Consider the following 27,387-nt stretch of genomic DNA (forward strand, 5'->3'; position numbering starts at 1 on the left):
GTGGGCTCAGGTCACTTCCTGAGGCCCCTAAGAGGCAGAGTGCTGGACCAGGTTCAGAGCATGACTTTCAGAATCAGAGATGTGCTGCAGAGACCCAGAGAAAATCTTTTTGCCCGGAGCTGGCCAATGCAGAATGGATGACCAAATTCTTATTCTTTTGGTTTATAAAACAAGACCGGCTGACAGTGCTGTAGTGAAGCTTGAGGGCTTGGAGCAATCGGGCAGCCTGTGTACCCCAGCTCGGCCTCTGACCTTGAGCAATTCACCCACCTGTCTGAGCCTGCAAACCCTGGTCTCTGACAGGAAATGCCATCAGCCTCCTTCAGGGGCTCTTGTGAGGACTGAGTTCACAGGAGGTTCAGGGCCTTAACTTCTGTCTCACTCCTGAGGACCTTGCCTGGTTTTTGCCCATAGTCTCTCCTCCAATCTAAATCTCACTACTGCCCATGCCCAGGGAAAATTCTGAGTATTATACACATAATTGTGCAACATCTTTTAAAACTTAAATTGTCAGAGAGACCCTAAGCAACTTAGTGAGACTCTGCCTCAAGATAAAAAATAAAAAGGGACAAGGATGAGCTCAGAGGTAAAGCACCCCTGGGGTCAATCCCTGGTGCCCACCCCCAAATTTAAACTACCTAAGTGTTTTTAAATTGACCAGTCTTAAAATGAAACATTAACCATTGTTTGTATTTATATAAACAATATTTATATTTATCAAGCAGCTATGGTACAGATCTTCAGATCTAGTTTCTTATCTATAACATTTCCTTGAAGTCAAGTCAGAGGACATTGTCATTACTTTCATTTTGCTGTTGAGGAAACAAAGGCTTAAACTAGGGTCACCAAGACTCTGGTTTGGGCTTATAGAGGCTCACAGAGGCCTTTGCTGGAAATGAATGCCCAGGGCCCGTGTACGCCGGCTCTCGCCTGCAGCTTGGAGATGGACTTGGGCCTTAAGCCCCGGGCTCCAGAAGCCACAGGGACCCTGGTTAACACTCTGCCCTGATTCACAGCCAGCAAGACAGGCGCCCAGGGGCTTTCCTCCCTGCCCTGGCAGGCACAGAGGCACACTGGGAAAGGGAGCTAGTGGGCGCTCTGGGTGACTCCCTGCAGCCAGTGGGGAGGAAAACCACGCCAAAGTGGGGCTTCCGATGGCTGGAGGCTCTGGAGTGAAAAGGAGGTGGCTGAAACAGAGCCCGGGGGACCCGGTTCCAGGAAGCAGCGGGCTTGTAGGGAGAAAGCAATCCTTCCATCAGAAATGCAGTCCCCTGCCCTGGGAGGGCCGCCCACCCCTGGCTCCCCAGGGAGGAGCCCTTGGAAATGCTTCCTCTAGCACAGAGGTGCCAGAGTGAGGAAGGCTTTAGAGGGTTCTTTCACAACACAGTAGGGGGGGAGTGCAGCTGTGAGACAGGATGGACATGATGAGCGTGCTTTATATAAGGAGCAAAAAATATCAGCGTTAGGTTGAAACAGAATCTTGAAATGTACATTTCCACTAATAATAATACCAATTCTGCTTTAGCAAACAGTAGATATTTACATGCCGGGCATTCTGCCAAGCAAGTGCAAAGACAGGGACATGAGATGGCACCCCTGCCGTCCAGGTGGGAGGGTGATGTGCCACGGTGGACAGACACACTCGTTCATGGCTCTCAGGTGCTGAGAGCTACTTGACTCTCAGCACTTTCCCCTGTATTAGCTCATTAAATCCTCACAACAGAGAAAGTAGGTCCCATTTTTATTCCTGTTCCACGTTGTGTCTGTGTAGTGCACCCCATAAAGATGTACAATTACTGCAAGTCAATTAAAAGTGAAAACAAATTACAGGAAGGAGATGCAGAAAAGGAGTGGCTGTTGATGGGGGTGGGAGTTTCTGGGGTTTCTGAGGACTGAGGAATGGGGAGGTCCAGGAACAGAGCAGAAGGTGGTACCCCGCGGAGCCCCAGCCCTCCTGCTGCCTACCAACCCTCTCCAGCCTGGTGCTGCTTTGTAGGAAGGGAGACATCATGACTGCAGCCTCCTCAATTGAAGGGCCCAGGGGTGGCTCCGTAGCCATACAGAACCGCCAAGCACAGGGAGACAGTTGTACACACTGGCCTTTGGGATTCTGCCTCACCTTGCATTTGAAGAGAGGGATTCTATGGCTAAAAGGAGTGTGGAGCCTTTGCTCTGGGGCTAGAGAATCTTCTTTAAATGTTGGGTGGAGAAATCGCCCCCTCCCCCCCTCAGCTCGACAAATCAACTGTTGTCCCTTATACCTGGGTGGTATGTGGATTCATCCACTAGGATGCTTTTATCCTTCCTGTCCCCTCCCATGTTTCCTTGTCTCTATCTTTATATTGTCACGTATGACCAGTGGGACAATGGCCCCAAATATGTTCATATCCTGATCTCCATAGCCGGTGACTATGTCACCTTGAATGACAGAGGGACTTTGCAGATGTGATAAGGATTCTGAGATAGGAGGTCACCGGGGATTAACTGGATGAGCCCACTGAAATCACAACCTTCTTGTACGTGGGAGCAGGAGGCAGAGAGTTAGGGAAAGTGACGTGATGCTGGTTGGGAGCAGAAACTCAAGAAAGAGAGGAAGGGAAGGAGAGAGAGGAGAGAAGATGCTGAGCTTTTGGCTTTGAAGGTGGAGGGGCCATGAGCCAAGGAAAGTGGGCAGCCTCTTGGAGCTGGGAAGTCAAGGACATGATCCTTCTTCAAGCCTCCAGAGGAATTCAGCTCTATTGTCCTCCTGATGTAGCCCAGTGAGTCCCACTTCAGTGTGTGTGCTGAAAATGACCCCCCACACACCAAGACAAATACGTCAGTCAAAGAGGGTTGATCCACTGGCGACTGGGTTTCAGGCTCAGAAACGTTCTGCCGGAATGTTGTGGTTCATGCATTTGAAAAGCCCCAGTGTGCATCTACTGCATCAAAGAGCAGTAAATGAGCATCTGTCTTCCTAAATCTAAAAATTCTCCTCCAATGCCAGCTTCATCCACTTACTTACAAACATTCATAGGATAATCGTAACATGACAAAGTGGGCTAAGCACACATCGTCCAGTGGGAGAAAATAAACATAAATAAATCGCCATCACCAAAATGCAGACACAGGTGCGGGGAGGGCAGGAGATTGCGCGAGGGATAACCTCAGAGGCTAACTCTGCCCTGTCCCCTCCCTAGTCACTTGCCTGCCAAATGTGCCCACTCAGCCAAGACAAGCCTCCAGGACAGAGGCCATGGTGCCCCGCTTCTCCCAGGCCCCGCTGCCAGGCTCTTACCTGGAGCCCCCCGTGCGTACCTGCACCCACCTGAGGGTGACCAGAGAGAAGAGGGATGCTTTTCCCTGTTGCTCAACAGATGGCGCTACTTCCTAAATTTGGGGAGGGAGCTGGGCAGAGGGAGGCACGGTCAGTTTGCCTCCAAGCTCTCAGGCTCTGTCTGCCGGCAAAGTCACCTACTCCCCCAAGGAGACCAGGGTCTCTCTGCTTTTGACCTTAAGGTGTGAGCCCAGATGGGTTAGCTAGAGAGGCCTCTTGTTGGCCCTGGACCCCTCCAACTTCGGCCACCATGCACCTCTTCTCAGACTCTGACCTCCCGCGCCCCTCTTCTCGGGATGCTTGTAATTGTATCATCGGGATCCGAGATGATCTCTCAGCTTATCACATCTGCAGAGTCCCTTTGCCACAGAGGTGACCTGCTTGCTGACCCTAGAGTTGGGATGTGCACTCTTTGGGGTGTCATGATTCTGCCCTGTTATCCAGGCTCTTTCTGTTTTTCCTGCAAGAACAAAGATGGGAAGTGACCTGGTAGTAAGTGTCCCTGCTCAGAGCTCCCATGGGACCCTTCCTCCTGGCTTCCAGGTCGTCTAAGGTTGGCCCCCTTGTGACACATGCCCCACAATGTGGGAACAGCATTTCTTGGTGCACTTTGCAGTTTAGCAGCAAACACCTTTAGGAAGCGTGGAGCAAAACCAAGACGACAAGCATCTGCTGCAGGACTTAATCAGAGCATTTACCATTCTAATGCGAAGTTTGAACCACCAGGGGGCAGTGCACAATGAAATTAAATTTTCTTGACCAAGGAATCTTGTTTACATGGAGCCTCTCCCAGGATTGGGATCCCAAAGAAAGCACATTAGGGACAGCCCGGTGCAGGGACAATAGTTTTTGTTACCTGGGCTCCTACATGTGGCACAGTGTCCAGAGCATAGTAGGTACTCAGTTAACATGTGCTGAGCGTTGACTGAATGCAGCCACAGTTTCTGTCAATTAGCCCAGACTCTCCTGTAACAGGCCTTCACTTTTCCCCAAGTGCTGCTGGCCCTTAGAACTTCTGGAGTCCATGACCTGTCTCTGGGGAGCCTGTAACCGTTGCCAGCCACTCAGTGGGGCCTCACAAAACAGAACCATCCCCTTCCAAACAATCCAGGCTGTAACAGGGACCGGCCTCCAGGAGAATCCAAGACTCTCCACTTGCTGGCTGTGGTCGAGCGACCCTGTAGTCAGTCCCAGCGACTCTGGAGGCTGAGGCAGGAGGATCACAAGTTCAAGGCCAGCTTCAGCAACTTAGTGAGACCCTGTCTCTAAATAAAAGATAAAAAGGACTGGGGATGTTACTCAGTGTGAAGCCCCTAGAGCCGGCTCCCCCGGCAGGAGGTCTGAGACTGCAGCTAGGGCTCCCACGCTTCCCCCAGGGAGTGAGGAGTGGGGAGGACAAAGACAAGAGAGGACTGGGAGGGCAGCCTCCGGGCCTCCTGCAGACCATGCCAGCCCACAGGGCAAGGCCTGGACACTCCACGAGGCCCCTGGGGGCAGGAATGGCTGGGCCCACGTACCCGGCCTTGCTCAGGCTGGGGACCTCTCTGAGAACGGCATCACCTGCACATCAGAGCTGAGGGGCTGCTCACTACACTAAGTGCTGGAGGCTGTCAGCCACACTCTTAAGCCAGCAGCCAGTCCCTGCCTGAAGGAGAGCATCCTGGTGTCTGTCATACCCGTCATTCAAGGTTCTCTTCCTTATCCAACATAGGGTCCTTCTAAGAGGGAGTGTGGAACAAGGGTAAACAAGCTATCTTTACTAATACATGTGCAACAGAAACTTTAAGTTGACGTTTTAGAATGCTGGGTGACTTCAGCAAGTCACTGTGCCCCTCAGGCCTCTGATTTCCCATTTCTAAATGAGCACTTGGGCCCCGGGGCTTCAAAGTCCCCAGACAAGGGTGCAAGTGGTGGGACCCGCACCTCGGGCTGCATCGGCCGTAGGACATCCTCGCCCTGCCCCCAGCCTGTGCCTGTCCCTGTTCACAGCCTTCCAGACGTTCCTGGGCAAAGCCGACGTCTCCGGAGAGATGCAGGAGGCCCTGGCCGAGAGCTGCGTGCAGAGGAACGTCCACCTGCTGTCCGTCTTGCAGCTGCTGAGGACTCCCTTCCTCCGCTGGCAGGTCATCACCGTGGTTGTCACCATGGCCTGCTACCAGCTCTGTGGCCTCAATGCGGTGAGTGCTGGGCCCCCTCCAGGTGTCGTGCACGGGAGCAGGAACTGAGGAGGGAGGCGGGTGGCTCAGGGCTCGGCTCTGGGTGCCCAGGTTCAGACCCAGCTCTGCCAGCCTCCACGAACTCCTCAGCACCGGGCAACCACAGGACGTCTCTGACCCTCGGTGTCCTCCTCTGTGGGATGGATACAGTGATGTGGAAGGAGACGCTCCAGGCACGGTGCCCAGTCCCAGGCCAGAGCCAGCCCCCGGTCAATGCCACTACCATCCTGGAGTCCTGCTCCTCAAAGAAACGGGCAATTAGGCAGTCACCACGGGGAGACGGGGAGACCCTGAGGTGACTTCCACAGAGGAGCGTCTTGGCTGGGCTGCCTCCCGCCCGCGACTCTGGCCTGGAAAACCTCCAGGCTCTCAGGGGAGCCCCTGGGCCTGAGCTGCTCTCTCCGGGGTTCCAGACCCAGCTGCCTGCGGCCACCCCTTCTCTCTCCAGGGTTCTGGAAGGCAGAACCCTGAACTGGAGAAGCAGGAGGAAGCTCTGGGTCACATGCCGCTTCTGGAAGGGTGTGTGGCCTCGGGGTGGCGAAGCCCCCACCAGGGGCTGCAGACGGGCTGGGCGCATGGGGAGGACCGTGCCTGGCCCAGAGGCAGCTGCCAGGCACCTCCCAAAGGCCCTGAGACTGGCGCTCTGCCTTCCACCAGAAGGAGCAGGAAGAGCCTGGTGCTTGGGTGCTGCCCGGACAGGGGGGGGAGGGCCACCGAGGGCTCCGGCATGTCCCGCCTGGGTCCTGGGTTCTGCCGTGGGACGCACAGGAGGGAAGGGCCTGTGGCCATTTGTTTCTGCCTTTTCTTTGGACTGGCGGAGTCACAGAGGTCACCAGGTCAAGGGCTCTGCGTAAACCCAGAGTCACCTGGGCAGGTCCCCACTTTCCCCTCCCCCAGCAAGGCCACAGCCACACTGGACGTCCAGGCCATGCTCCTTGGTCTGAGCAGGGAGGAAGGGCGTGCAGTGTCCTCAGCCACGTAGGAGCCTGAGGGCAGTGAGGCGCCCAGGCTGGGAAGACGCACTTGCAGACAGGACTCCCTCCTCCGCTGGGCTGGGCTCCCCTTAGCACCCGAGCAGCTGTGCAGACTCTGTCGGTCACCCAGGATGATGTGCTCCCCACGCCTGCCCCAGTGGTGGCCAGTGGCAGCGTCAAGCCCTGCTCCCTCCTCCTAACCCCTCCAACCTCTAGGTCAGCTCAGCTCTTTACAGGCCAGGGGCAGAGGCCTGGCTTCCTGCCCCCATGTGGCCATGAGCCTGCCCTGAGAAACCCCTGTCAAGCGTGTCCCCTCCCTGGCTTGGTGCCCTCAGTTGTACGTGCACATGTATTAGCAGGAGCCATCCCATGCCAGCCGTGTTAGTTAAGCCCCACTGTTAGGCACAGAGACATCAAGATGCTTTCCAAAGTCACACAGCTGAGAACAGTATGAGGAGGACTTAAGCTATCTGGCCCCAAGGTCTGGGTGCTTAAACCCTAGCAGGGAGGGTCACCAAGAGCCCCTGAGAGGATCCCCCCATATGTCACTCAGGCTGTCTCCAGCTGACCCCCAGGCACCCACGAAGAAAGTCCTGCTTCTTGCATTTGTGGTTGGAGCAGCAAGTGCCAGCCTCCAAGCTGGACCGTGCCCATCTGGGTCCAGGGTCTGCCCACACCTGCTGCCCTCCAGTCCAAACCCGAGGCCAAGGAAGAGAGCAACCAGATCGACACCACTTGTGCCCTGTGAACTGGCTTGAACCCTCTGTTTTACCAGAATTCACTGGGGACACGGCCTGTCCTTTGGGACCTTAGTCGACTCGGCCAGGTGCCTACCATTTGTCACCTTGCTCCAGCCCCAAGTGGTCCTGCAGGGCAGGTGGCACCATCCCCGTTCTCTGGATGAAGAAGCTGAAGGTCAGGGGCCTGCCCAGGGTCCCAGGCGTAGCACCTGCCCTGGCAAACTCCTCTCCAGGCCTGCGTCTGGGGCGACTGCTGGTGTCTCTGGGTCCCCAGCTCCAGGAACAGGCAGCACTTCTGAGCCTCAGGACCCGGGGGGCTGGGAACTTCACTACCACAGGGGCTGCAGGACGCCCAGCAGTGTCCTGGGCCTCTAACCCCTGGGTGCCAGTGCCACCCCACCACCTGTGACAACCAAAATGTCTCCAGAAATGCCGAGCACCCCGTGGGGGCAAAGCAGGCCCCACTGAGAACCGCAACCTAGACAAACGTGACTTTCATTCAGTGGCTCCGGCTGAAGCTGAATGGCCGTCCTGTGCTTTAGCAATCAGTGAAGTTGAGTTTAACAACACTGAGCTATTTCCAAAGTCTTTTTTCCTCTGTCACTCACAACAGCTTTCAAATCCCAAAGTTAGACCTGTCACTTAAAATCACTCACCTTAGGCTGCTGTCCTCCCGAGCAGCCTGGCGTCTGCGTGGACGCCGGGCTTCTGGCCAGCTCCTGCGTCAATGCCCTTTTAGCGCATGCCATTCCCAGGAGGTGGGGTTCTGTAAGGAAGACAGGAAACGTGGACGAAGGGTGGAAACCGAGGGGCCGCCTCATGCAGCTCCAACGGTGGCTGGATTGGATGTAGGACATAGATCAAGGTCGCACTGACCTTCCTCTTTCCTTTCCCACGTTACAGATTTGGTTCTACACTAACAGCATCTTTGGAAAAGCTGGGATACCCCAAGAGAAGACGCCCTACGTCACCCTGAGCACGGGCGGCGTGGAGACCTTGGCCTCCATCTTCTCTGTGAGTCCTCAGGGGGATTCCTGGGTGGGGTGACACAGGACCCAGGCAGCCAGGGTGGCCTTCCCAGGGGCACGCCCCCCTGTAGGTTGCCCTTGGGATGTCTGACCAGCTGGGAAGGTGCCCCTCTGTATTGTCACCTCCTGCTAACCCCTCCCCGGTCACAGTGACACAGTTCAACCCCTGTGCCTGAGGCCCTGTCCTCCCTGGGAGTTCAGGGTAGAAGGACCTGTGTGTCTCGGATCTCTTGCCCTGATTTTCAAAAAGTTCCACAATCATCATCTGTCACCTGGTCACCCCAGACAAGTAGGAGTTTAGGAAGCAGAGGAGGAAGGGCAAACCCCGTGCCGGGGAGGGCCAGGTGGGTAACAGTGCTCAGAGCGGAGACTTGGAACCCCACTCTTTCTCCACCAGTGTATGCTAAGTAATATTTGCGGGGATGGGGGCGGGGGAGGTCCTGGTAGAATCCGGAGACTAGGAGGAAATTGTCCAGGCTTTGGAATCCGGCCAGACTGGATTGAAGTCCCAGCTTCACGAACCATGAGCACAAACTCTCTGAGCCCGTTTCCCTCTTGATGCCTGCTCAAGTCCCTGGGGTCTCACTGGGTGGGTCCGCGTCCTGCATTTTAGCACACAGCACCTGGGGAGGGAGCAAGGACTAAACCAGAGAGCCATGCCCCCTCCAGGGGGCTGCTCCCCAGATGGAGCTGAGGGTGTTGATGCCCGTGCAAACAGGCAAAGCTCCCGGTCCTATTTCTGACTGACTTCACTCTATCTTGCTCCTTGTTCTTCTGGAGTCATTCTAACCCAATACTCCTGACTCCAGAAGCCGCTCCTTCCAGCCCCCCTCTGGCCAGCAGATGGTCCTCCTCCTTGTTAACAGCTGATATTGAGAGAATTCCTTGGAAGTACCAGAAGGAAGGGTCAACAGCTCCACCCCCCCGGAGAGGAGGAGGGACTAAGCTCAGGACTCTCCTGGACTCTGGAGGGTGCCCCTTCCAGCCCCTGTGCCTCCTCCAAGTGGCTCCACAGTGGATCTCAGCCATTTGGACCTGGGAAGGTTCGTGATGGTGCCCATCGGCAGCTCGAGTCCAGCTGATGACCTGTGCTGGGGTCACAGAGGGTCACTGCCATGGCACCTTCCTGTAGGAGCTCACAATCCAATGGAGGCTGCATGACCCAGGGTGGAATGAGGTCGTGCCTTCAAGGGCACAGCTCTGTGGACCCTGAGGGGGGAGCAACAACTTCCTCACTCTGGGGGTGGAGCCATGTACCCAGGGAACCTGTCCACTTCACAGTCACCCTAGTATCCCTCTACAAGGACTAGGGGTCACCCTCAAGTTGTAGAGATCTAGAGAGAAAGACTTGGAACAGATAACTAACGACTGCATGCAACACCGAGTCAGCTCCTGCGCGGAGCTCCAGGAAGGCTCCCTGGAGGAGGAGGGGACCAGGAAGCCTGGGGCTGAGGGAGCCCCAGGACTAGGGAGAAGGGGAGTGCACTGGGCAGTTTCTAAAGGACCTGGAGAGGCGAGGGCAGGTAAGAGCAGTCCATGGAGACTCCTTCCCCAGCCCTGGACACCCCGAGACCCCATGCAGCACAGTGCTGGGATTTGGGATGGACGCTCCTGCTGAGCAACTCTGAATGAAATCCCGATCCTCACTTACCAGCTGAGAGGTCTTGGGAAACTAACTGCCTGGCATCTCTGACTCTACTTGCTCATTTGCAAAATGTGCATGACTGTGGCCATCTGTGGTGGGCACAATTTTGGCTCCCAAAGAAGTTCACATCCGAACTCCAGGAAGCTGCGACTATGTCCCCTTGCATGGCAAAAAGGGACTTGCAAATGTGGTCAAGTTAGGGATCTCCAGATAGGGAGGTCATCCTGGATGTCTGGGTGGCCTCGGGGTTATGACGGGTTCTCTTAAGAGAGAACAGGAGGGTCAAGAAGAGAAGGAGGCGGGACCCTGGAAGCTGAGGCAAGAGGGAGGCCATCGCGGCCTTGGAAGATGCCCTCAGGAGCCGAGGAACTTGGGGACCTCTTGAAGCCGGGATGGGGTGGAGACAGATCTCCAGGAGGGACCAGCCTGCTAACTCGGTGATGTTTTTCCCTGGGGGATGCTACACGTGGGTTGTTCTAGGCTAATAAGTTGGTGGTCATTGCAGCAATAGGAGCTGCCTTCCGGTTGCCATGGAAACTAGATCCAAGGGTGTGAAGGCCACTCCCTCCTCCCTGACGGTCAGCACCCAGCGGATCCCTTGCTATTTCAAAGTGCTGCTGACCTTGTTCCCAAATCATTTGACCTTTCAAGTTAACCGCCTATCAAAAAGGACCTCTCAGTGTTTTTCATTCTCACTGAAATTCTGACGGCTCAATGCGCTGGCTCTGAGCTGGGGACATTGAAGAGGGAACACTTGCATCCCATCCGTGGTTTGTTCTGGCTGAGGCTGTCACTTGGCAGCTTGGCAGATGCACTAACTGCCACCCTGTGGGATGACTGCTACTCCAGGTTGAGTCTTCTGTGCGGCATTACTCTCCTGAGCAGTGGCCGTCCAGCGAGTGTCCTCCAGACCAAGCAGCCACGTGGGGCGGGGGTGGAGTTCACAGGAGTCCCTCTTATTCATGGCAGGAGGCGTTTGTAATGGAGATGGGGGGCTGCGCCCTAGGACTGAAGGCAGTAAATCCTTACTAGGACTCGCTGCCCGCAGTCCACCCACTCCCAGCAAATCCCATTTCAAAGTGAAAGCCTTCAGAGTTCACGCCTGAGGCTCAGGACATGGGATCGTGCACATGGGCCAGGAGAAAGTGGGCAGAGGTGGCAGAGCTAAGTGGTGGAGCGTTTGGGCTCTGTGGTTCTGACTTCCCAGTTGGTAGCCTTGGGCCAGATGAGTGGCCTCTCTGATTCCCATTTTTCCTCCTTGGGAACGTGAGGTAATAACAGTTCTAGGTGTTATTGTGAGAACAGGGCGATAATTCCCAGATCTGTGCACAGAACAGATGCTCAGTAAATGTGATCAAGCAGATACTTCATAATGCCAGTTATGGTTGAATTATCTCCATAAATTCACTTGTTGAAGTCCCCAAACCTCAGAATGTGACCTGATTTGGAAGCAGGGTCATTATGGATGTCACTGGTTAAGCTGAGGTCATACTGGACAAGGTGAGCCCCTGTTATGGTTTAGATGAGGTATCCACAAAAGCTCACGGGTGAGACGTGCAAGAAGGTTCAGAGAGACGACTGGGCTATCTCCTTAACCCAGACAGCGGATTAATCCCCTGGTAGGATTAGCTGAGTGGCCACTGAAGTGGTGGGCTGTGGCTGGAGGAGTGGGAATTGCAGCGTGGCTTTGGGTACATGTTGTGTCTGGCAAGTGGAGACCTCTCTGCTCCCTGACCACCATGTGAGCTGCTTCCCCTGACACACTCTGCCTCGGCCTCACCTCGAGCCCCGAGGAGCCGAGCTGGCCTTCTGGGGACTAAGACCTCGGAAACCCTGAGCCCCTAGACACACCTTTCCTCCTTTACAGTCATCCTGGCGTTGGGTCCTTTAGTCACACCAGTGAAAGGCTGGCTAAAACAGCTCACATTCCACATGCGTGTCCTCATGGTGTGGAGATGCACACACAGGGACAAGGCCAAGCGACTATCAGGGCTGAGCCGGCAAAAGACAGGAGATCCGGGAGCAAGGGCCCAGAGCACCCTCCCCAGCACCTTCAGGGGGGTCGCCAATGCATCCATCTCCTACCTCTCCTCCCTTCTGTCCTCTCTGGCCTCCACACGTCCCCTGGCCTGACAATGAAGAATGCAGGGATAGGCACTCGCTCCATTGGCAAGTGTTGGCTTGACACCTACTGTCAGGCATTCCTCAGGTTCTGGGGAGCAGGAGGAAGGTCCTGGCCTTCAGGTGTGGAAGCAGTGCCAGGGGGCGAGAGAGAGGCACACCAGCAGATGGTTGAGCACTCTTCGTCTCCGTGCTCAGGAGTTGGATGTCCAGGGGGACAGGGACAGTGGGATATTACAAAGTAGTGGCTTTGTCTACATCTAGTTTGGGAAATCTTAATGTCTCAAGAATCAGAAAAGACTTTGTGAATGATCCCAACTTTGCCACTTACGAGCTATGTGACCTGGGACAAGTTTCTAAAGTCTCTGTGCCTCAGGATTTTTATCCATATGCTGAGATAATTAATAGGAACTACTTTGTAAAGTTATTGCAGGTGTTAAATTAATTGATGCATGCCTGCCTCAAACATAGGTGCTCAGTAAAGAGCCACCCACTATTTTTATCTAGACTAAATGCATTGGCATCAGAAAATAGGAGAAATTAATTCACAAAAGTGTTGACCAACTTTTCCAAGGCCTTACAAACAGCTAGAGGCAAGAGCTGAGGCCAGACCCCTTGATTGACAGGAAGAGTTCGTCTTCTGCCCTGCCTTGGAAGCCCCTGTGGCCAGGAGCCTACTTCAGCCACTGTGCATTCTCTCCCTCTGATCTCAGCCCCTGCAAAGAGGGTGCTTCCATTCCCACTTTTCAGGTGGGGAAACTGAGGCTTAAATAAGCTCAGTCACCATCCTTATACAGGGACGGCTAGTGCAGGGTTAGGACTAGAACCCAGGTACTTCTGGACGTTGCCTATGCTGTCCTGTTGGCCCAGATTTTCAGAGGGCTGAGTCTGGAGGCCTGGGTCAGCTCTGCCCTGAGCCAAGCCTTTCGGAGAGGAAGTCCTTTCCCTGCAGGTGTCCATCAGCCAGGCCTGCTTTCCTCCTCGCCCTGACTTTCTGCCCCAGAGACACCCTCCTATCCCCTCAATGCCTTGCCTCAGTGATTGGGAGGCCTGTGGCCCCAGAAGCACCAGGTGGCCTGGTGGTCTGGCCTCTAAGCGGCCCACAGAGCCATGTCCTTCAAATGGGCAGCTGCCACTCACTACTTGGTGCCCGCTCACCAGGCAGAACGGCAGGCCCTGCTGAGCTCAGGAGAACACAGATTTGCCCAGATAATGTCTCATCACCCACCTCTTCAGAGCAGGGCGTGGGGCAAGAGGGAAAGTCAGAGGCGCTGATGTCCCTGCAGTGAGCCTCCCTGGGAGAGAGGCCCCAGGGCTTTGGGGCAGCTTGCAACTGTCCATTTCAGTGCTCTGGCTTTTGACCATCGCTGGAAGGCTGACGTGCTTGGCTTCTCCTTGTCCAAGCCAGATGGCCCTCTTGGAAGCGGCTCCCAGCCGCCAGGCCTTTGCCCCTCTGCCTGACAAGCTCCCTCCCTCTCTGCCAGCTATTGCCTCTTCCAAGAAGCCGTGCCAGATTGCTCAGTGAGCCAAACCATGAATTTCTGCACAGACAACCGAGATTCAGTTCCTGGCTCTCTCACTTCCCAGCTGTGTGGCATCTGCTGAGTTACTTCACCTTTCTGATTCTCTTCTCTTTTTGTGAAATGGGGATGGGAGGACGGCCCCCGACATAATCAGAGTACCTAATGTGTGTGCCGCGGGCAGTCTCGTTTAACCCCCCACCCCTCCAGGCACCCTTGTTGGAGGTGTTTTGGTTCTCCTGCCACATAAAGGCCCAGGCCTCTGGGAAACTGACCCTCCGGACTTTGCGGGAGGAGCGAAGGACAGCACCTTCTCCAGGCCCTGCTGCCTGTGCCCAGCCTCAGGATCTGACCCTCTGAAAGCTACACCCTGGGGGGCAGAGCAGGGGCCTTGGTGGCAGGCTGGCTCTGCAGGGGGAAGGGCTGCGGTGGCCACATCCTTCCCTGAGGCAGAGCAGGAGAGAGACTGCTGACCCACGCGGGCACTGGAAGCTTCTCTCCCTCCTTTCTTTGTCGTGAACACCCTTGCTCCTCCGGCTGTGGCCATGGAGGACGAGGCCAGGCTGTGTCAGGGTCAAAGCCAGCCTTGAACCATGGCCCACACGGGTTCTCAGGGCCGCTCCCCCCCTCCTGCTGTGAAGGTGAATAAGAGCGAGCTCTCATTCTCTCTCTCTCTCCCCCTGGACTAGGGCTTGGTCATCGAGCGCTTGGGACGGAGACCCCTCCTCATTGGAGGCTTTGGGCTGATGGCCCTCTTCTTCGGGGCCCTCACAGTCACGCTGGTGCTGCAGGTGAGTGGGTGCAGCTGCCACCTCAGGGGAGGTCAGCTTGGAGCTCCTTCCTGGCTTCAGCACCTCGGGTCCTTTGGTCTGCAGAGCCCGTCTGCCTCCAGGCTGCCTGTGATACAGCCCTCCTGAGGGGTCAGCTCCAGAGCAGCCGGATGGTCACCAGAGGCCTGGCTCTGGTCCTGTCATGGCCACTGATGAGCTGTGTGATCTTGGGCAAGATATGACCCTCTGAGCCTCAGTTTACCCATCTGTGGGATAGAGGAGATTGCACAGATGACCCTAGGATGCCCCTTCCAGCACAGGGCGCCATTAGGTACCTCTCCATTGCCACCCTGTAGCCTGGAGTCACCCACAGGGGCCCTGGAGCTGGACCACCTGTGTGTGAATCCTGGCTTTCCCACTTGCTCACCCCGAGACTCGGCAAGCCACTCACCCTATCTGCCCCTCTTGGGGCCTCATCTCTAAAATGCAACCCTTGTCCCTATACCCTGGGGTGCTGCAGGGGTTGAATGAGACAAATGCTTGCTGAACACACGGTTTGCAGGACAGATGGCGATGCTCTTCATCCTTGTGAGTTTATCGTTTTCTCCTTTTGTGGACGTGAGAAGCCCCCAGCAGGCACGTAGACAAATGAGCAGAGCTGGGGATGGATCCAGAGTCTTGGGTTCAAGCCCCACTGACCCCTGTGCCGTTCAGGGCAGCTCACATTAACTGGGCACTTACTTGATATCTAAGCCAGTCTGTTGGCAGCAAGCAGCATCTGTTGGCATTTTTCTAGAATGGATCTCAGTGTTGAAGTGGTACATGTTTCTCATCGGCCAGATGTCCCAAGGTCCCAACGTGTCTAGAAGAGGCGATTGTAGCATAGTGGGGTCCAAGGGACCTTCAGAGGGGAGGCGATAGGGAATGTGCTGACCAACAGGAGGAGGGGACTTCTGGCAGGTTGGTTCCCTCCCATGGCCAGGCCCGAGGTTGTCCTCAGTGAGGGTGGCCAGGCAGGCTCCTGGACCTCAGAGGTTCTGAAAAGCCACAGGGGCAAGGTGCTGGCAGAGTCTTCCTGCTGCCGCATCAGATGCTCAGGGGCTGCAGCACACGCCCCCTCCAAGTCTTGCTTCACAAGGGTCCAGAGCTCTCCTACTGGCCACCCTGGCCTCCAGGGCCACTCCCCAGCCAGATAAGTAGCAGCCCATCCAGACACCTTCCACGGTGTGGATAAGCTCCCCTCCTACCTCACAGGATGGCAGGGTCCCAGTGTGGTGCTGCAGGTAATGAGAGGGACAATTGAGAGGACTGTTTTGCGTGTGATGACTGTAAACATTCTCCCACTGGCTGCTTCAGGCAGCACCCTCAGTCAGCGGAGCTGTTCCTGTGCCCAGGGCTCTAGGGACTCTGCCGGCGCCATCTCATTGCTCCTCCAGGGGTGGGAAGCCAGTGGATGAGATGTTCTGAGTAGTCCTCATTGTCTCCATGTCATGGATGTTGAAAATGGGACACACAGTGGCCTGTGGTGGTCATGCAGATGCACTGAGCGGGAGGGGGGCCAGGTCCTCCTGTCACACCCGGCCTCGTCCCCAGCCTGCATCGCATATCCTCCCGCAGGACCATGCCGCCTGGATCCCTTACCTGAGCATCGTGTGCATCCTGGCTGTCATCGCCGCCTTCTGCAGTGGCCCAGGTAAGGCCTTCTGCCTCACACCTGGCCCCAGGCTCGTGACTGCAGCCAGCCGAGGGCTGGCCTCACAGATGGGGAAACCAGGACCCAGGCAGGGGAAGGATGGGGCCCTGCCTTCCCCTGAGCCTTAGTAAACAGGGGGCTGCCTTCATTCCACCCAGAGAGGGCCAGCAAGTGCTGACCAGAGGTGAGTGGACAGCACCGTACACAACGACAGCTCTCTGAGGACTGTGGGCCAGACCCAGGGCTGGTTTGTGGTGAACCAAACCTGGCTGAGGTGTGCTCTGCCCAGGGAGAAGTCGTGGTTAGTGTGGAGGAGAGAACAGTGAGGTGTCTACAGTGGACTAACGCACACTAGGTGTGTTAACTCACTTCAGACCCTGGCCATTTAGAGGAGGCAGAGGCAGAAGGTGACTTTCAGGAGTGAGCAGGTGAGGGTGCTGCCTGGCAGCAGACTCAGCCCTAAGCACCACCTTGTGTGGGGCCTGTGTGAGTCTGGGGCATGGAGGATCCTAGCCCCGCTTGGTCAGGACTGCCATTTCCTGGCCACGGGTCATTGGGAAAGGCCTTCCTCTTCTTGAGCATTGGTGTGCCCATCTATAGGATGGAATGCTACCGAGGGCTGTGCCACTCCTTGGTCCTGTGTCCACGTCCAGTAGAGGCCTCCATAGAGGTCAAGGTAGGGCGAGAAGGTGGGCCGGGGCAGGGTCTGACATGGCTGTGAGCTCTCGCCAGGAGATGATGTTCGTGGCTCTTGGTTTTTATTTCTCTGTTGATGAAAAGACCAACTTTCCATCAAAACCAATGGGATTGAACTTCTGTCTTTGTGCTGCTGATTTTCATGGTCCTCATGTTCTAGATTCTGTCATGTTTGTGATGGATGAAAAGAATTTGTCCCTGTCCAGGACATTGGGTGGCATAATGAGGTGGCAGAGTGGTGATGCAGTGGTTGGGGAGGGCAGCGGGCACCTGCACACATCCATACCATGCCAGGGGCTGGTCGGAACAGCCGAGGCAGCAGAAGCCACCTCCCAGGTGGACAGAGAACAGCAGGTGGATGTGCAGCGGCTCACGTGGGGTTAGCTGGGGATTCAGGAGTCGCAGTGCCTAGACCACAGCGTGTCTCCCGCTAATAGAAAACAGGTCCACGAGAGGCCTTGTCTGCCATCCTAATCTTGTCCTGAGAAGCTAGAACTGTGCCCAGGACTGAGGAAGAGCTTCATAAAGGTCTTTTAAATGAAATAACTGAGGGAAGGCTGGAAGGGGCCGTAGCTGTTGTGAGCGGGTGAATGGTGGAGCCTGACCTGGCGACAGGATCTTCCAAAATGAAGCCTCGGGGGAGGGGGGGCATGGAGACCCCCGTTGTGTGATATCCTTGGAGCTCCAAGAAGAGGCTGCTGGGGTTTAATAGCATCAGAAAAAAAGGTGAAGCCAACGACACCGATCGCATGTAGCAAAGGGGTCAGTGGAGCTAGTTCAATTCTTCATTAGAGAGAGAACAGCAAGAAGGTTTCGATCCATTCCACATGGATTTCCAGACTCTGCTGAGCACCTGGGGGAGGGGACAGCAGGCAGAGGCAGGGAGGTAGGTGAACTCCATGTGTGAAGCCCTAACATCAACCTTCCTTCCACCTCGGCCGGGAGCTCCTTCACTGCCAACCTGAAGGGTGGTCTTGGGACTTCTAACCAAACTTACTCACTTAAAAACAATCCCAAGGCACTGGGGCTGGGGCTCAGTGGTAGAGCGCTCACCGGGCACGTGTGAGGAACTGGGTTCAACCCTCAGCACCACATAAAAATAAAGATACTTACAATGAAAAAAATATACATTATACATATTTTTAAAAATCCCAAGGCCACTGACCAAGAACAGTAATCCTTAGTAGCACACTCAAGCAATGTGCCTTGAATGCTTGCTACGTGTAATCTAAATTCTGAGCCACTTGAACAGCTCGTATTAGTCACTGTAGCATGAAAACATGTGCCCAAGCGGTGGTGGCTCAGCACAGCAGACATCCATTTCCTAGTCACGTGACCGTCTGTGGCTGTCGCCCCAGGCAGGTGGGTGGCCTGAGTCCAGGCCCCTGTTGTTCTCTGGCTCTGTCAGCCCTGGGGTCTCATAGTCTGCTTATCCAGTAGGCAGGAGGGGGACGGACTGGGCAGAGAGCTTCCTAGAAGCCTTGGCCCAGGGAACCCTTCTCGTCCACTCCTGTTCCAGCACGTCCCCTGGCCTGACCTAGATGCAGGGTCTGTGCTACAAACACCACCTTCCCAAGAAGCTCAGCACTGGCCTGAGATCTAGAAGGTCCTCAGCAAGGGTGTGTGGATGGTTTAATTATGACCAGGGAACTCTGAGAGAAGGGGCCAGGCAGATGCTGCCACAGCGGAGAGCAGTAAGGTGTGGACAGCAGAGGTGCTGAGCCCACAGGGTCACCCAGAGTGATCAGCTCCACTGGAGGCAGGGGCTTGGGTGTGCCCAGCCCTGTCCTGCCCTCTGCTGAGTCCTGGCCAGGCTTGCTCAGTTTCCACTCACTCCAGCATCAGGGCACTGAGCGTTCTTGAGCACTGACTTCAGCCCACACGCTGCCCTGGCTGGCCTGCACCCGTCACCCTAGACTGCATGACAGCCTTGCAAATCAGGGCCAACCCCTCCTTTTACAAGGAGGATGCTGAAGTCCAGAGAGGTTGCAAGGCTCCCCTAGCATGGAACAGCTAGTATGCGTTGAACTTGGGATTTGAACCCAGATCTTTAAAATCTTGTTCCTTTCATTCCACTACAAAGCATAAGAACTTGAATCCAGGCACTGCCCTGAGCTTCCCTTCACATGTTCACATCTGTTCCTGTCTTAATCTGTTGTATGTTGCCTTTTTTTGTTTGTTTTTAAGTGTGTGATTATTTTTTATTTGTTAACTAGTTATCCATGAAAGTAGAATGCATTTTGACACATCATACATAAATGGAGTATTACTTCTCATGACGTAGAGTCACACCAGTCATGTAATCATGTATGTGTATAGGGTAATAATGTCTGATTCATTCTACTGTCATTCCCACTTCAAACCCCCTCACTTCCCTCCACTCCCCTCTGCCTATTCCAAAGTACCTCTATTCTTCCCTATCCCCTCTCCTTTATTGAGAATTAGTATACACATATGAGAGAAAAACATTCAGCCTTTGCTTCTTTAGGATTGGCTTATTTCATTTAGCATAATATTCTCCAGCTCCATCCATTTACTGGATAGTGCCATAATTTCATTCTTCTTTAAGACTGAGTAATATTTCATTGTGTATGTATACACCACATTTTCTTTATCCACTCATCTTTTGAAGGGCACTTAGGCTGGTTCCATAGTTTAAGTATCATGAGTTGAGCTGCTATAAACATTGATATGTCTGTGTCACTGTAGTAAAGCATAAGAAGTAAAATCAAGAATCAATAAATGGGATGGATTTGAACTAAAAAGCTTCTTCTCAGCAAAGGAAGCAATCAATAACATGAAGAGGGAGCCTACAGAATGGGAGAAAATCTTTACCACCTGTACCTCAGGTAAAGCATTAATCTCCAAGATATATAAAGATCTCAAAAAACTTAATACCAAAAGATGATAATAACCCAATCAATAAATGGGCTAAAGAACTGAACAGACACTTCACAGAAAAAGAAATAGAACTGATCAACAAATATATGAAAAAATGTTCAACATCTCTAGCAATTAGAACAATGCAAATCAAAACTAGTCTGATTTCATCTCATTCCAGTCAGAATGGCAATTATCAAGAATAAAAGCAACAATAAATATTGGTGAGGATGTGGGGGAAAAGGTTCACTCATACATTGCTGGTGGGACTGGAAATTGATTCTTTTTTGTAAGCATTTGTTGATTCTTGAATTTACTTCTTGCACTTTAGAAGTCTTGTTAGGGAAGTCAATTCCTAAGCTGAAATAGTGGAGATTTGGACCTACTTTTTCTTCTGTTAGGCACAAGGTCTCTGTTCTAGTGCCTAAGTCCTTGATTCACTTTGAGTTGAGTTTTGTGCATGGTGAGAGACAGAGGTTTAATTTCATTTTGCTACATATGGATTTCCAGTTTTCCCAGCACCATTTGTTGAAGAGGCTCTCTTTTATCCAATGTATGTTTTTGGCGCCTTTGTCTAGTATGAGATAACTGTATTTATGTGGGTTTGTCTTCTATTCTCTATCATTGATCTATGTGTCTGCCTGGTACCAATACCAGGCCATTTTTATTACTATGGCTCTATAGTATAATTTAAGGTTTGGTATTGTGATGTTTCCTGCTTCACTTCTCTTGCTAAGGATTGCTTTGGCTATTCTGGGTCTCTTATTTTTCCAAATGAATTTCATGATTGCTTTTTCTAATTCTATGAAGAATGTCATTATAATTTTAATAGGAATTGCATTAAATCTGTATAATGCTTTGGGTACTATGGCCATTTTGACAATGTTAATTCTGCCTATTCAAGAGCATGGGGGACCTTTACATCTTCTAAGGTCTTCTTCTATTTCTTTCTTTAGTGTTCTGTAGTTTTCATTGTAAAGGTCTTTCACCTCTTTCATCAGATTGATTCCCCATTTTTTTTTGAAGCTATCGTAAATGGGATAGTTTTCCTGACTTCTCTTTCAGTGGATTCATCACTTATATATAGACTACATTTGATATATGGGTAGTGATTTTATATCCTGCTATTTTGCTGAATTCATTTATTAGTTCTAGAAGTTTTCTGGTAGAATTTTTTTTAATCTTCGACATATAGAATCATATCATTGGCAATAGGGATAGTTTAAGTTCTTCTTTTCCTATTTGTATCTCTTTAATATCTTTCTTCTGGTTGCCCTTGCTAGGGTTTCAAGGATGATGTTGAATAGACGTGGTGAAATAGAGCATCTCTGTCCTGTTCCGGTTTTTAGAGGGAATGCTTTCAATTTTTCTCCATTTAGAATGATGTTGGCATTATAGCTTTTATACTGTTGAGGTATGTTCTTACTATCCCTAATTTTTTTAGTATTTTGAACATGAATGAATGCTGTATTTTGTCAAGTGCTTTTTTTTTTTTGCATCTATTGAGATAATCATGTGATTCTTGTCTGTAAGTCTATCGATGTGATGAAATACATTTATGGATTTCCATATGTTGAACTAATCTTGAATCTTTCAGATGAACCCCACTTGATCATGGTACACTATCTTTTAAATATGTTTTTGTATATGATTTTTCAGAATTTTACTGATAATTTTTGCATCTAAATTAATGAGGGATACTGGGCTGAAGTTTTCTTTCCTTGATGTGTCTTGTCTGGTTTTGGTATCAGAGTGATACTAGCTTCATAGAATGGGTTTGTAAGGGTTTCCTCCTTTTCTATTTCATGGAATAATTTGAGGAGTATTGTTAGTTCTTCTTTGAAGGTCTTGTAGAACTTGGCTGAGAATCCATCTGGTCCTGGGCTTTTCTTAATTGGTATGTTTTTGATGGTGTCTTCTATTTCATTTTTTGAAATTGATCTGTTTAAATTATGTATTCCTCCTGATTCAGTTTGGGCAGGTCATGTGTCTCTAGAAATTTGTCAATGTCTTCAAGATTTTCTATTTTATTGAAGTATAAATTTTAAAAATAGTTTCTGATTATCTTTTATGTTTCAGTAGTGTCTATAATGATATTTCCTTTTTCATCACAGATTTTAATAATTTGAGTTTTTTCTCTTTTTCTTCATTAATGTGGCTAATAGTTAATCAATTTTATTTTTTTTCAAAGAACCAACTTTTTGTTTTGTCGATTTTTTCAATTGTTTGTTTCCATTTCATTGATTTCAGCTCTGTTTTTAATTATTTCATCTCTTGTACTGCTTTATTGTTGATTTGTTCTTCTTTTTCTAGGGCTTTATGATGTAATGTTAGATCACTAGGTCATTTATTCACTGACTTTCTATTCTTTTAATGAATGAGCTCAATGCAATGAACTTTCCTCTTAGCGCTGTCTTCATAGTGTCCCAGAGATTTTGATAAGTTGTATCACTATTCTTATTCATCTCTAAGTGTTTTTCAAATTTACCCTTTTTTTCTTCTCTTATCCATTCATCATTCATTAGTGTATTATTTAGTCTCCAGGTGTTAGAGTAGCTTCTACTTTTTATTCTATCATTGAATTCTAATTTTATTCCATTATGATCTGATAGAATGCAGGGTATTAGCTCTACTTTTTTTTTTTTCGGTATTTGCTAAGAGTTGCTTTGTGACATAATATATGGTCTATTTTAAAGAAGGATCCTGTGTGCTAATGAGAAGAAAGTATATCCACTCATTGATGGATGGAATATTCTACATATATATCTGTTAAGTCTAAATTATTGATAGTATTATTTAGTTCTATAGTTTCTTTGTTTAGTTTTTGTATAAATGATCTATCCAGTAGTGAGAGGGGTGTGTTAAAGTCACCCAGTATTACTGTGTTGTGGTCTATTTGATTCTTGAAATTGAGAAGGGTTTGTATGATGTATGTAGATGCACACATTGTTTTGGGGCATAAATACTTATGATTGCTATGTCTTGTTGTATAATTCCCTTAAGCAGTATGAAATGGACTTCTTTGTCCTCTCTGATTAACTTCAGCTTGAAGTCCACTTTATCTGATATGAGTATAGAAACCCCTGCTTATTTACGTGTCCCATGTGAATGATATGCTTTTTCACATCCTTTCACCTTCAGTCTGTGGATTGCCTATGAGGTGAGTCTCCTGGAGATAGCATATTGTTGGGTTTCATTTTTAATCCAATCTGCCAGTCTATGTCTTTTGATTGATGAGTTTAGGCCATTAACATTCAAGGTTATTATTGAGATATGATTTGTATTCCAAGGCATTTGGGTTATATCTGGTTTATAATTTGAATTAGTTTCTCTTTGATTGACTATTCTTTTAATGTAGTTACTCCCTTTGCTGGTTTTCACTTTTTTAAACTTCATCTTCATGGAATATTTTGTTGAGAATATTCTGTAGCACAGGCTTTCTTGTTGTGAATTGTTTTAACTTTTGTCATGGAAGGTTTTTATCTTATCTTCAAATTTTAATTTTTCTAGGGATATTATTCTTGGCTGGCATCCATTTTCTTTCAGCGCTTGTTATATATTATTTCAAGACCTCCTAGCTTTGAGGGTCTGGGTTGAGAGATCAGCTGAGATCCAGGTTAGTTTCCTTCAAAGTGTTAAAGAATAACTGTTGTTTTTCTCTGGCAACCTTTAAAATTCTATGTTAGTCATTCTTATTATAATGTGCCTTGGTGTGGGTCCCTTGTAATTTTGTATATTTGGGGTCCGTAAGCCTCTTGTATTTGATTTTCCATTTCATTATTTATGTTTGAGACATTTTCTGGTGTTATTTCATTGAAAATATTGTGCATTCCTTTGGTTGGTAGCTCCATGCCTTCATCTGTATTAATAAATCTTAAATTTGGTCTTTTCATGTTATCTCATAATCCTTAGAAGTTCTGTTCATGGTTTCTTAACATTCTGTGTGGTCAACTTTATTTTCAAGATTATATAGTTTGTCTTCATTGCCTGAGGTTCTGTCTTCCAAGTGGTCTAATCTGTTGGTGATGCCTTATATTGAATTTTGAATTTGGTTTATTGTTTCCTTCATTTTGAGGATTTCTGCTTGAATTCTTTTCAGAATCACTATCTTTAATGAAGTAATCTTTTACCTCCTGAATTTTATCTCTGATTTTACTCCTTACATCGCCCTTTGCCTCACAGATCAGTTTAACTACGTACATTCTAAACTCCTTCTCTGACATTCCTTCCACTATGATGTCACTGGATTCTATTGTTGGCGCATCTTGGTTTGTCTGAGTTGATTTGTTCCCTTGTTTTTTTCATGCTGTTTGTGAATGTAAATCATTTTGACCAGCACAGTCTCCAACCACCACTGCTTCATGTGTTGTCTCAACACAGAAGCCAGAGGCAGCCCTTGGTCTTTGTCTATTAAACCAGACCCCAAAATCACAGCACTTTGTGTGGATGGATGGCTATGCCCATGCATGCTGAGCTTCAAAACAAACAGAGGCAGAACAGAGCAGGAGAACAATGTCAGAGCTGGAGGGGACCCCAGAGGTCACTCAGAAAATGAGGGAGCATTTCAGGGTCTGGAGTGATTTAGAATTCAAGTGTCTCAAGTTTGGAAGAGGCCAGAAGATTTTCTAGTCCAGTCATTCATTGGACTAGAAGCTTAAGTTCCAGCTATGGTTTCCTGGCCATGAATTTGTCCAGCTATGGCTTGATTGCTCCTATTGATAGGGAACTCACTACCATCCAAAGCAGATAAGATCCAGCCCATGGCCTATTTTGCATGTTATGTCTCAAAGACCAAAAAAAAAAAATGAAGTAAAAGGATATATGTCAATGACCATGTGTGGCCTAAAAAGTCTCATACAGAAGAAAATCTGTATGAGATTTTCTCTGAAAAATCTCTGTTACAGAGATTATCTACTTTTACAGAAAAAAAAAAGTTTGACAATTGACTCTGCAGTCCTTTGATTCTGACATTCAGAAGTAGTGAGAGTGAGGTATTACATGAGGGACACATGAAGGAATTCAGGCAGCAGAAATAGCCAATAAAACTGTCAGAAATAAAATGAAGTTGATGTCAATGGAACCACAAATAAAACCACTTAGGCCAGAGTTATATTGCTCAAAAATGGTTCTATCACCTAGAAAATTTTTTAAAGCCCCAATACCCAGGCTGCATCGAAGGTTAGGCAAGTTACAATCTCTGGGGGTCAGATGCAGGTTCAGGATTTTCTAACAGTGCATGATTCCAAAGTACAGCACCTTAGCTAGTACAGGGCTTCTCAAACCTGGCCAGATGTGGTAAGACCCCCGGGGCAGCTAAAATACCACAGCTACACTGGCTTCATCCGACATCCACTGAGAGGACATCTGGGTGGTGCCCAGCAAGACCCACCTGGCCGAGGTTGGCCCCTTACCAGCCCCTGCAAAGGGTCATGCGCCTTGGGGTGAGTGCAGGTCACGGGTGCAAAGAGACTTCCCCTCTCACGGCCTGGTTTTAGAGCTTTCAGGCTACCTTGGTCTGCAGTAGCTGCTTTCCCAAGAGCAATCAATGTCCGCCTTGTGCCTCCCTGAAAAGCCTGGCCTCCCTCCTGCCTACCTGTTCAACAAGGAAGCCAGGTGCATCCATGAGCCTGCCCAAGGTGCTCTGCTGACCAGACCACAAAGCTCTGCCTTCTGTGTCTTCTCAAGCCTCCCCATCCTTGGGGTAATGAATTCCCCTTGGGTGTTTGCAAAGTCCTTATCACCCTTAGGGTGGGCTGCATCTCCAGGGCTCCACGTGCTGAGTCCCCACAGAGTTGAGGGGACTCCCTCCAGGGAAGGCTCTGGCACCCCACAATCACAGATCAGCTGTCAGCCCCTGGCCTCCACTTCCCAAGTCCCCCGTGTTCACCCGGCAGCCAGGCCGCCCCAGCTAGCCGTGACCTTCACCACAAGGTTAGGCTGGGTCAGGAGCATCTTCAAACTCACCTTGAGAGTCCACAGCTTGAGGCCCTGCAAAAGCACCTGTCTGGGGGAAGCTGCTGCTTGGATTGTGAGGTCATCTGTATCCTCCAAACTGGACAGGAAGGAGCAGACCAGTGAGGCTGGGAGAAGCCGGTGGTGGAAGCCGAGACTCCTCATGGTTTGGGGCTGCCCTCATGATTGAGTGGGCCTCCAGGAGGGAAGCCGGGCATCTGCCCGAGCTTCTCTGGGGAGCAGTTCAGTGTAAGAAGACTTAGCAGGGAGTTAAAACTAGGGGCAGGGGAAGAAGGAAGGCAGTTTCCTGCCGTGTTTTATTGGTGTGTATAACCCCATGGCAGGGGCGGAGAAGCGTCAGATGAGGCCCAGTGGAAGAGCCTTTCCTTTGAGGACAAGGAGGTCATTGCCAATGCCTGTCAATTCTAGTTTGGAAAATCGTATTATGGCCTGACTAGCTGCCCACACTAAACCCCCCAAGGGGAGAGCAAGCCAGTGAGTGGGACCGTGGTCAGTCACTGTGATCATAAAGGTGCATATTAGGTCCTGGCACTCCAGGAGATATGCCAAGCTCCTCTCCGCAAGGCCTGGCTTGAGAAGAGACTCCTGTTTCTCATGTGGATTTCTCCTGCAAAGACATAAGGGACCTTTGGGATCTGTCTCTGACTGCCCCACCTACCCCTTCTCCCTCTGTGCACCTGTGCACTCTCCCTGAGCTCCAGCCACCCAGAGCCAGAGGCAGCTGACACACCCTACACACACACACACACACACACACACTTGCATGATCCCAGCCTTTGCACACCCTGCCACTCCCGCCCACACAGACCACTCTATTCAGCCACTGCAAGGACGCTTCTCATCCTCACCAAATCAGCTCTGACTGCATCTCCAGTCTATCCTAGAACCAGACAGTCCCCCTGTGTGGGCCCTGGATTCATGCTGCCAGTACTGCAATGGCTGCTGTGCTCAGCTCCTCGATATCTAGGCTACTTCAAGGAGCTGTCTCCCTCACTTCCTTACTGTACAAAGTTCAGTTTGCAGCCACACATCAGAAACCAAGACGCAGGTGATGGTAGAAAAAGAACTTGCTCACAATGAGCTAGCTGATCACCCAGTCAGAATGGCAGCTGTCAAGAACACAAACAACAATAAGTGTTGGCGAGGATGTGGGGAAAAGGCACACTCATACACTGCTGGTGGGGCTGCAAATTGGTGCAACCACTCTGGAAAGTAGTTTGGAGATTTCTTGGAAAGCTTGGAATGGAACCACCATTTGACTCAGTTATCCCTCTCCTCGGTCTATACCCAAAGGAATTAAAAACAGCATACTACAGGGACACAGCCACATCAATGTTTGTAGCACCACAATTCACAGTAGCTAAACTGTGGAACCAACATAGATGCCCTTCAGTAGATGAATGGATAAAGAAAATGTGGTATATATACACAATGGAATATTATTCAGCAATAAAAGAGAATAAAATCATGGCGTTTGCAGGTGAATGGATGGAGTTGGAGAATATAATGCTAAGTGAAGTTAGCCAATCCCAACAAACCAAATGCCAAATGTTTGCTCTGATATAAGGAGGCTGATTCATAGTGGAGTTGGGAGTGGGGGCATGGGAGGAATAGATGAATACCAGATAGGGCAGAGGGATGTGGGAAGGAGGGGGCGTGGGGGTAAAAAAGAACAGTGGAATGAGATGGACACCATTACCCTAAGTACACATATGAAGATACAAATGGTGTGGATATACTTTGTGTACAACCAGGGATATGAAAAATTGTGCTCTATGTGTAATATGAATTGTAATGCATTCTGCTGTCATGTAT

The 27,387-nt window shown here is 50.6% G+C and overlaps 1 protein-coding gene across 6 annotated transcripts in view; it reads left to right on the forward strand.

The window, feature by feature from the left end:
* The window catches only part of Slc2a9 (solute carrier family 2 member 9), a 146,713-nt gene that overhangs the window by 88,989 nt on the left and 30,337 nt on the right, over positions 1 to 27,387 (forward strand). For all 6 annotated transcript variants that reach the window (XM_046423531.2, XM_058572412.1, XM_046423530.2 and 3 more), the window contains 4 exons: positions 5,306 to 5,493; positions 8,150 to 8,260; positions 14,250 to 14,351; positions 15,948 to 16,023. In XM_046423531.2, the coding sequence (XP_046279487.1) occupies positions 5,306 to 5,493; positions 8,150 to 8,260; positions 14,250 to 14,351; positions 15,948 to 16,023 (477 nt within the window). The remainder of the gene's footprint in view (positions 1 to 5,305; positions 5,494 to 8,149; positions 8,261 to 14,249; positions 14,352 to 15,947; positions 16,024 to 27,387) is intronic.

This window comes from Marmota monax, unplaced genomic scaffold (genome assembly GCF_021218885.2).
Source record: "Marmota monax isolate L192 unplaced genomic scaffold, Marmota_monax_Labrador192_F-V1.1 WCK01_AAM20220418_F8-fsc00009, whole genome shotgun sequence".
NCBI lineage: Eukaryota > Metazoa > Chordata > Mammalia > Rodentia > Sciuridae > Marmota > Marmota monax.